Raw genomic sequence first — 10396 nt, 5'->3', positions numbered from 1 at the left:
TCAAAAAAAGCACCAGAGTCACACCGATGGGTTGATCTACATATGTACATACATACATCTCCACCACCACTTTTTTTTTCTTGTGATCTCTAAACCGATGAAAAGAAGAAAAAGGAACCGATGTGAAAGAATTTGATCCGAAAAGAAGGGTATAAATATAAGACTCGACGTTGGGATGAGGTGATGAAAATGATGAATTGTGAAACCGTGTTGAATTTGATTCAGTTGAATTGTTCTTGGTAGTAGTAGTAGTACGTCATCTTTTTCATTTGACAAATCATTACCAAATTCAATTCATCAAATCTCATCATCTTTTCATTTTACCTTTAGAAACTAATCTCACTTCTTTTTTCTTAAAAACCAAAATCCAAGTTCAATAAACTCTCTTAAATCTAGCCTTTCTTCATTTCTTATTTCCTTTTTTTTCGGGAAATGACAATGATGATGAATGCAATTAATTATACTCCTTCTCATCCTGATCAATTTCAAATCGAATGGGGTCCAGAAGGTACATATGCATCTAGATTAATTTCATTAGAAGTAAGTTTGATTTATTCTTGCATCGATGCTATACATAGAAAATCACATATCTTTGGTTTTGATGATGGCTATTCTTGTATAAACTTACTTGGAAACACTTTTCTTTTTGAATTAATAGTCTTTTGCTCCTGATTCGATTCTGGCCACTTTAGGACCCGAAACTATAGTAATTCTAGTTTACCTTTCTTTACCCCATTACCATTTCCTCTTTACCTCTTTACCTCTCACCTCTCCCATCCTAAAAACCTAATCCGTTTTCTTGTTTTTTCTTTTACAAAAGCTCACCGAAACAAAAGCATACACATCAATCCAATTCAAAGAAGAAACCCCAACAGATCGATTAATTCACCTAGAATTAAATTCAGATTTAGTTTACATCAACCATTCCTGTGAACCGAATGTATCTTTTGTTTTGGAAAACGGAATCGTGGGTAGAGATCAACATCAATGGGTTTTAAAATCTTTGTGTGAAATTAAAAAAGGTCAAGTCAGTTGATTTCTTTCGACTCTATTTTGGTTTTTTGGATCATGATTGAAATTTTCTTTTTCTTTGGGGTTGGGGTTTAGCCTTTGACTTTTGCTTATTTTAGTACTGAGTGGGAAATGACACAACCATTTGAGTTAAGTTCATCATTCTCTCTTTTCTTTTTCTGCTTCATCAAAACATCATCTTTAAACCGAATTTTTCCAAAGCACCGTTTTCTTTTGGTCAAAGAAAATAAGTCGAAATCTTTTAAAACTGATTCTCGTTGTTTTTTCCTTTCGTCTATAATCAGTTGTCAATGTCAATCCAAGAAATGTTTGGGTAGAATCGAAGGTGCTAAATTCATGGATGAATCGATTTTATCCAAGTAAGTCAAAATGATGTTTTTTTCGGATTTCTTTTGCTTTTTGTTTTGATCCAGTGAAAATCTAATGAATATTTTTTGGATTTTGGATTTTGATCAACAAAAAGGTATTTTATTAACGATCATATAAAGAGGATGAAAAAATCTCAAAAATGAATCAAATCTTTGTATCATTTTTTCACATATATAAATCATAATGGCTACATCTTAGAAAAAGAAACAGATTTTTTCTTCGATCTTTTACCATAAGTTTCTTTATTTGATCATTAAAAGAAGTTTTCAAAAAAGCAATATATATATTAGAATCATTTCACTACTTCCATCACATTTTTATTTTTTATACTAAAGTAATCTAAAACCTTTTGTTCTTCACCCAAACATCTGTAAAAAGGAAAGTAAGATTATACAAGAGGAGAAAAAAACAGTACTTGGGTTTGGCATTTTTCTTTCAACTGGATTCAATTAAATTAATCGTATCTAAAGGAAAAGAATCATAAGAAATAAAAAGTTGTGGTGACCAACGAAACTGATCAGATCTGATTAAAATCAAAACTAATTTTAAATCTATGAAATATTTTCAAAGTTAGTGTGTACAAACGAAATATAAAAGAAGGATTTGACTAAACCCAGCTTTCCGTGTAAGACTTGACTGCCTCCTTTGATGCTGTATTTCATCAATTTGCCTATCCCACATAAGGGGCCAGTCTAGAGAGCTGATTACAAGCTTTTTAAGAAATAAAGGCGGTGGTCTCAAATAGAGCACCAGAGCACCTCCTGGTATCTGTATTCTCTAAATTATGTAGCCAGGAAACAAAGATATAAGTGAGAGTGAGAGACAAACCTGCACTCTGAGAAAACTGTTGAACACCAATCTTATTAAAATGATCAACCAAACCTCAAACCTTCTTCTTCTCAATTCTTAATTACTTGATTGGTGATTTAGAAAAGAAATTCTACTTTGGTGATAATCAAGAAAAAGTTTGGGTTTTTTTGCTTTGGATTTTTTTTTGGTTTGTACTACTTGTGATTGTAAAGTTTGAAAATCAAACTAAAAGGGTATGGATTGGTTCTGAGTGAGTGGTTTGGGATTACAATTATGAGATCCCTCAGCTTTAAGGAATAGAATGTGAGAGAAAGATGAATTCGATTGTTTCTTGGTCTTGGTTTGTTCAACCTTTTTGAGGTTTCTGGTATGCTTTGGTTTGTTTGAATAGGTTTGTTTGATATTATTTATTTTCCTATTTTTTTGTAATTTAAATGTGTGTGGATTTAAGGGTATCAAGAACTTGTGTGTTTGGAAATTGTGGATCAGGGTTTTTGGTCTGGGATCCAGGAATAAGATTAGAGGGTCTAAGTATTGTGAACCGGGATGATCATGGAGACAGGTTTGGATTCTGGTTTTGATTCACCTGATATTTAGACACTTCTAGGATCACCCACTTATCTTCCCATCGTTTTATGGTACACTTATAGTTTTCTTGTAATACTTACCTCAAATCTTAAAAGAAAAGAAAGGCAAAGATGGTACACTACAGTCCAATCAGGTCATCCGGCGGATATCCTGCCTGGCGACATCCAACGGAGATCCGGCCGATCTCCGTTGATCATCCTCACAGAGGAGGTTGCGCGGATGAGATCAAGGATATCGGCGCAATATCCTTGCTTTAGGTTCCGTAATAGCTGAGAGAGCTGTTTGAATGACCAACTACATTCAAATATGTAGTTCAAATGGTTTGGGCCGCTTTGAATTGGGTTCAGGCCCCTGGGTGCAGGAAGCGCAGCCCAGTGCGACCTCCGCTAGCCCAGTGCGACCTTTTGTAGTTCTCGATTTGGGGCAATTGGTTACATTGATACATAGTAAGCAAGTGTGACCTTGTGATTTCATCCATCGGGATCATTAAAAAGAAGAGTACAAACAGTTGAAAAAAAAGAAAGAAAAAACAATGACAAAAAAATCGAGTTGAGACTTGTATAAAAGAGAGTAGGGTCAATTGAGGGATTGTAAAGATAAAAGGATGAACAAAGAGACCTGCTCATAAGTATTGAATTGACTTGTGAAGTGGATGGTAAGATGAAGGGCACAAATTTGTAGAACATGAAGGAACAAACATGGCCATAGAACGAGGCCAAACGAGGCCGAACAGCAAAGGTTGATGAGAAGATATAACGTAGTCTGAAGGTAGAAAAATGATCGAGTTTAAAATTGGTGAAGGGGGAGAAAGAGAAAGATGCCAACGCACGAGGTCCTCTTATGAGAAGTCCTTCAACAAGACTTTCTTTCAATCTCGGACCACTGTCAAGGTCTGGGCAAGGTGTGGGACTCGTCTCAGGGTTCTGTCTTATGTGTCAACCGGACTCAAAGTGTTGACAGCCAGAACCCAAAAGACATCGCGAGGATCTCTTGCAATCATCCTCGCGATGTCCTTGGGGAGGACACCACTATCGTTAGTATCTCACCTATACAAACAGTAAGAAAACTGCATTTCCTGACTGTACATAGATCCTATTTCCTTCATCTCAAACTCACTCGAATCCTTCTTACATATCACTCAATTTAAATACATATGTACCGGCCTTTCTGAAAACTCCAAGTCCGTAGGTGATAACCTCAGGCACGCATGGCCAATCTTGAGACAACCAAACTCCACCGCACCGTCAGCCGTGGTGCAGCCGCAGATCACACGGCCTTGAACACTTCAAATCACCAAGTTCCACAAGTTCGAATTTGTTCTCACTTCACTATCTTCAATAACAACAACCCTTCACCTTCAACCATTCCCGGTGCTCAATATGGGAGGTCGCAGCGGCAGGAAACTTGGAGGTAACATCACCAACGTTAAGGAGGAAAAAACTAAGAAGTGTCGAAAGAAACCCGATCCCAAAGCTGAGGCTAGAGCCGAAGCCAAGTTTATGAAGAAGGTCCTAGATGCGAAACAATTCCTCCGCGGCCCACCACACCATCCTCACGAGCTAGCTGGTGACGATCACGATCCTCTGGACGAACGTGGAGATCTTGAACAACCCGATATCAACGACATGTTGCTTAATGAACTCATGCTTATGAACGGAGATGATCCCGATCCACCCGATGATGATGGCAATGATCCTTGGACTGATATAGAAGACTTTGATCGGGATGGTGCCATTCGACGATTTGTTCAAAAACATCGAGGATTTCGTTATGCAAGAAAACGTGAAACTCTTCGAAAGCAATGGGAAGCCCTCGAAAACCAGATCACCGCTGTCTATCTTGAAAACAAAGTCACTACGTTGAACTGGACCACAGAAACATCATACCTTGATGTTATTATAAGCCCGGACTGCCAGTGTGCCGCAGGTTTGTTTCATATTCGCAAGATAGACTTAATTGACATTCTCGGTAAGGCTTTCACTTAATGAAATTGTATCCTAATATTTGAAACTGACCTTCCACCCCTCAGGACGATCAAACTCTGTCCCGGTCCCTTTCTGTCCCTGCTTACCCGAACCCATTCAGCTCATATATCGAGGTTATTTAGCCGCTTCACCCACGCAACCTCGCACCGCCTTTTCAATTCCATTATTACAGCAACATCACGACTTGTGGCTCACCTCGGTTACTGCGAGGTCAAGCTATATTGAAGGCCACCTCAACTTCCTCGACAAGCGGTCCTCTAGACCTCTTCTAGCTAAAGGAGGACATGGCAATAGGCGCAATCTTGCACAACCATTCACCAGCGCTACTCATCTTTACACCCGGATCACTGTCCTCGCGAACAAGCTGCTCAAGGAAGGACTTCAATTGACCAATACGGATCTTTGGGCCGACCAATGCCCTCGATGTTTTGGCCCGGCGCAAAATGAGACGAAGGGATCAGACCAAGAGCCCGATTTCATTATATGTATGGACGGTAACTTTCAACATTGACATAATGTTCTCGCCAGCAAAGACCAGCCAGACGAGAGCAAATACCCGCCCTTATTCATCAAGCCAAGCAAAATACGACAACAAGATGCCAAATTGGTTGCCGCTCTTGCTTCTGGGAACGTGGCAGTGACTGAAGTAAGTTATTCTCATTAAAATCAAAGTGCAAGAGTTATTACATATACTGACTTTTAAATAAACCACAGGATCCTTGTTCTGAATCCCACAAGACTGCAAATGACACTCGAAGTTCCTCAACCTGGGACCGATGCGATGACACCGGTTTGTTCGCAGCAGCCTGTCGCCACGATGTTCCATTAGTCATGGCAAACATATATCAAAGCGGTGAAAAGTAAGAAGGTGATTATGTTATACAAATTCTGATTTACTGACGCAAATGTTCTCTTTCACTAGGCTGTACTACCCGCTTAGCTTAATGAAGCATATCATGGACGACTTCCCATTCAGCCGGTTCGGTGTATTGTATGACATCGGATGTCACCTCGACAAACATATCAGAGTGGTATGTTTCTCATATATAATAGGATAGGTGAAGTATTGATACGTCAATAAAAACTGACTGAATATGTTATTACTTACTCTATATATACATTAGCACAATTTATTACCTGAACATCAAGCTCGAATCATGTTAGGAACATCGGTTTTCCATGCCTACGTTCATACATGGGCATGCCAACTGCTCTACAACCCCAGGTATCTCGACTACTGGGGTTTATCAGACGGTGAAGGACTCGAAAGGAATTGGTCCTTCCTGTCGCGCCTGATTGCCGGGTTACGAACTTCAACACGATTACATTGGCTGCAAGCAATAGACATATTGGCCAGATACCTAATGTACTGTCTTCAACTTAGTACTTCGGATTGGCTCTTAAGACGACTTCTCAAGGTATCAATTACAATCAAAGAAGCTCAAGCAACGTTGGACCATTGGTGTCAAAAGGCCAACCCTTACGAGCCTGGCCGCAAATATACCATGGCTTTCTTCCGAAAGCAATGGGAATCCGAAAGACGAGCAAACATCGAGAATTCAAAAGATATCAAGATTCGCCAACAGATTGAATTGGGTAGGTTACTGTGCCTCGAGGACTTACATTATAAGGTTTGGTGTGTGTTTCTTCAGCCAAACAGGGCGAGAATGACAGCTGTGACTAAATCCAAGTTTAATCAATCACAGGCTGGAGGATGGAACTCATGAGGAGCGAGCTGCTGATTGGCTGGAACGGGTTCAACAGCTCGGAATCGAAATAGATGCACAGCGTCAGAAAGTGGGTTTGCCTGATTGTTTTACTCATCTATCAAGTAAGTAACAGGAACCCTCTCAGCAACATTCCTCTTATCAATCACTCGTGCTCATATCTCTAATTGAATTTTAATGTTTTTTTTGTTTAACAATTTGAAGAGGACGCTGTTGATTTATTATTGAAGGTCTGGTTTGCTAAGACTGAGGTACGCCGCAGATTTCTTGCTTTGAGGGCAGAACAAAGGCCTTTGGACCCCGAAAACAGAGTTGGTGGTAGCTCGCATCTTGGTAAGTCCTCTCAACAAACTGAGTTGTGGATTTCACACTGAATCCAATGTCCTATTTCAAAAGGTACTCATGAGAAGGAGCGAATTATGGACGCCATTCAAAAAAGAACACGAACTATGAAGAAAGCGTTGACAAATTATAACAATATGGCACAACAATTTGCTGACAAGTTTCCTGAACATCCAACATCTCCAGTAATCGAATATATTGACCTTCTTGAACTCAAACCTGACGATCCTTTCTGGAACAACGGGATCTTTACGCACTCGCACGAACCTTGGGCACTAGATCATGCGACTCAGATGGGAATGAGAGCCATTGCTCGATTACAACGAGGACGCGAAGAGCATCGCAGGGTAGGTTGGGAGGTTCGAAGAGCCATGCGTTGGGCAACAACTTCCTTTGACCGTCTTTGGAACATTCTGGAACATCTTGCGCATTCAGACATCCTCCCGGATGCCATTCAACCTTTCCTAGAACACAATATCATCAGTTCAGCTTCATTACACGCAAAGGTATCTATTGTCAAAGGCGTCCTTCACAACGAATTGACCAGGGTCGCCAGGTTAAGTTTCAGGTGGAATTCTAAGATTAAGGAGGTCTTTTTGAAAACTGAAGCTCAGGTAGGCGATATGCAATTGCTGGCTCAATGGCAGTTGCAACTTCGGAAGATGGAAGGACTACGGTCGAATGGCTTTGGTTCGACTAAAGCTGGGGACTTTGAGCATCTAATGCCTCGAGTTCCAGTTCAACACGATATCATACCTGATGGTGTTAGAGAAGGTGGACCTGAGGAGCCTGAGGATGGAGATTTGTCTGACATCAACGAGGAGGAATGGGCACAGGGAATTGATGAAGGCATGATGCAAAATATTATTCATGCTGTAGGAAACAAAGAGCCATCTTGATAATATAAGCCTTTTTATACTATTTTTTTGTTGTGTGTTGTATTTTTTTCCTCTTTATGTTGTTCATGTACGATATGTCTTTCAGTCTATCATATGAAATGAGTTTGATATATTCATCATAAGAAATGCACATCAAAACTATAATTCATGCATTGCATCTTCCAAGACTTCGTGTAATAGTGACCATAAAATACCTACATCCTACCTTCAAAATTGTTTTTCGAAGGTGAACATGACGAGACATGGACAAAAGTCAATTACAAAATATGTGCGCCGTACAAATAAGCACATGAACCAATGTGCAACCATCGGAAGTCATTCATACTTATAGGCTTCGTGCAAGTTTTTTATCTGAAAGCGAAGAAAACACTTACATTTTAGGATCAAAAGTCATTTTCAAAGGTGAAGATGACGAGTTATGGCAAAAGTGCTTTAATGAAAAATGTCCGCGAAGCAGAGAAGCATAAACGTAAAATGTTGAAACATTCAACTTGCTTCAAAAACGTACACCTGGTGTACGTTTTATACCAAGAGTGATACCAAATTACCTTATTTTAAGGATGAAAGTTGTTTTTCGAAGTTGAAGATGACGAGCTATGGATCCATGTCAATAATAATAAACGTCCGAAATACGAAGACGCATACATTTCAAAATACAAGAAGCGTTCTTCCTTCATATTCATATAAGTTGTGAGACTTTTGTACCTGAGATCAAGAAAAATGCCGGTTTTTGTTGATTCAATGTGCTTTTTGCAGGTGATGATGACGATTTATGAGAAAACATCATTAATGAATAATGCGCGCGCTGCAGAGAAGCATATTATTCAACGTGCAAATATCAAGTTGGTGTCATCTTCATAGACGTTGTGTGACTTTTATACCTGAATACCCAGGAAATACACCACTTTCTGGATCGAAAGTGAATTTCGATGTTGAAGATGAGGTGTTATGAGAAAAAGTCATTAATGAAAAATGACCGCCATACCAAGAAGTACATAAACTCATGTGCAAATATACATTTTGTGATGTCTTCGTAATGTCTATGCCGACTTTGTGCTCAAGTTGTACCAGATATCCATAAGGAGAGTTGTGCAAAGATTCCCAGAAAACACGTTCCATCGATTTTGATACAAAATTTAACACATATTTCCCACAAACATAGCGAAGAATGCACAAATTCTATGTTTGCATGTGAGTTTATGTACTTTTCTGCATCGCGGACATTTTTCATTAATGAACTTTTGCCATAACTCGTCATCTTCACCTTCGAAATGACACTTCATTCGCATAAATGTAAGTTTTTTCTTACGGTCACGTACCAAACGTACACAAAGTCCATCAAGATGAGACAAGTTCGATGGTTGCACGTGAGTATATGTGCTCCTCTCTAAGGCGCGCATTTTCCATTATTGACTTTCTTCCGTAGCTCGTCATCTTCACCTTTGAAAACATCTTTTGAACCTACAATGTAGTATTTTTCTTATCTTTCAGATATAAAACTTACACTAAGTCTATGAGTATGCATGAAATACGATGTTTGGACGTTGATTCATGTTCAACTTTTTACGGCGGACATTTTTCGTTATTGACTTTTTTCCATATCTCGTCATCTTGACCTTCGAAAAACAAATTCAAAACTACAATGTAGGTATTTTATTTCCACTCACGTATAAAACCTACACAAAGTCAAAGAAGATGACCGAAATCCAATGTTTGTACGTTGAGTTATATACTTCTTTACATTTCGAACAGCTTTCATTATCGACTTTTTTCCATAGCTCGTGGTCTTCACCTTGTAAAAACACTTTCGATCCTACAATGTAGGTGTTTTCTTATATTTCAGACATATAAGTTACCCATATTTTACAAACATGAAGGAAATTTGACTTGTGCACGTTGAATTATATGCTTCTTTGTGTTTCGCACAAAGTTCGTTATTGACTTTTTGCCATACCTCGTCATCTTCATCTTTGAAAATGACTTTTAAGCCTGAATGATCCATTTGCTCCTCAAAGTCAGGTACAAAAATCACACAACGTATTTGATTTCGATAGTGTTTATCACTAACGCTTTCATTATAAACATATATGTATTACAAACTCATAACTCATAACTTAACCAGATCGAAAGACTAGAACATTTACTCTCAAACATATAAGAATCCGGCCACATCTTGTATCAGGTGGGAGTAAAGAAGAAATAGAGAAAAAAACTACAATCATCCAAAACAACTTAAAAGAATCTGCCCACATCTCGTATTGTGGTGTAAAGTAGATAAAAACTTGCATCATTTTGGTTGACTGCTGAATTGTTTCATAATAAAGAAAATAATGGGAGTTCGAGAGACAGAGGATGATCATTCTCAAATCAAGACTCCTCCATAGGACAGGATCCCGCCCGACGGTTACGGCTATATGGTTCAGACCTGTGACACGTTTGCTTATGGCCGCGGCAGCAGCAGCATTGCTGGTGCTTGCTACACAAAGAAAAGATAAGAGACAACACTTTTAGAAGTGTTCGGATATTATGATTGATACCAGAGTGACTTCACTTACGGGATCCGATTCCAAATTTCGTACCAATCGTCCATGGGGTCACCAGCGGATTGAAAGCTTGGTGGAGAGATCCTTTTCCCTTGGATCGA

At 39.0% G+C, this 10396-nt stretch overlaps 4 protein-coding genes across 4 annotated transcripts in view; 3 read left to right on the top strand and 1 right to left on the bottom strand.

The window, feature by feature from the left end:
- Positions 1–432: 432 nt before the first annotated feature.
- Positions 433–1544, top strand: MELLADRAFT_87258 (uncharacterized protein; the record flags this gene model as incomplete). Its single annotated transcript, XM_007419462.1, has 6 exons — positions 433–540; positions 659–706; positions 821–1027; positions 1108–1160; positions 1317–1391; positions 1496–1544. The coding sequence occupies 6 exons, from the start codon at positions 433–435 to the stop codon at positions 1542–1544; spliced, it is 540 nt and encodes a 179-aa protein (XP_007419524.1).
- A 2634-nt stretch (positions 1545–4178) lies between these two features.
- MELLADRAFT_87257 (uncharacterized protein) lies at positions 4179–5842 on the top strand (the record flags this gene model as incomplete). Its single annotated transcript, XM_007419463.1, has 5 exons — positions 4179–4767; positions 4898–4994; positions 5313–5430; positions 5499–5644; positions 5707–5842. 5 exons carry the CDS (start codon positions 4179–4181, stop codon positions 5840–5842), a joined length of 1086 nt encoding a protein of 361 aa, XP_007419525.1.
- Positions 5843–6148: 306 nt separating this feature from the next.
- MELLADRAFT_114510 (uncharacterized protein) lies at positions 6149–7752 on the top strand (the record flags this gene model as incomplete). Its single annotated transcript, XM_007419464.1, has 4 exons — positions 6149–6420; positions 6491–6615; positions 6716–6844; positions 7289–7752. 4 exons carry the CDS (start codon positions 6149–6151, stop codon positions 7750–7752), a joined length of 990 nt encoding a protein of 329 aa, XP_007419526.1.
- A 2367-nt stretch (positions 7753–10119) lies between these two features.
- Positions 10120–10396, bottom strand: part of MELLADRAFT_114509 (uncharacterized protein) — a gene marked incomplete at both ends in the record, with an annotated part of 1023 nt that continues 746 nt past the window's right edge. The window contains one exon of the mRNA XM_007419461.1: positions 10120–10228. Within this exon, the coding sequence (XP_007419523.1) occupies positions 10120–10228 (109 nt within the window). The remainder of the gene's footprint in view (positions 10229–10396) is intronic.

This window comes from Melampsora larici-populina (assembly GCF_000204055.1).
Source record: "Melampsora larici-populina 98AG31 unplaced genomic scaffold MELLAscaffold_204, whole genome shotgun sequence".
In the NCBI taxonomy this organism is placed as follows: domain Eukaryota; kingdom Fungi; phylum Basidiomycota; class Pucciniomycetes; order Pucciniales; family Melampsoraceae; genus Melampsora; species Melampsora laricis-populina.
Note: the sequence above shows the minus strand (reverse complement) of the source record. Positions and strands in the feature narration are given on the sequence as shown.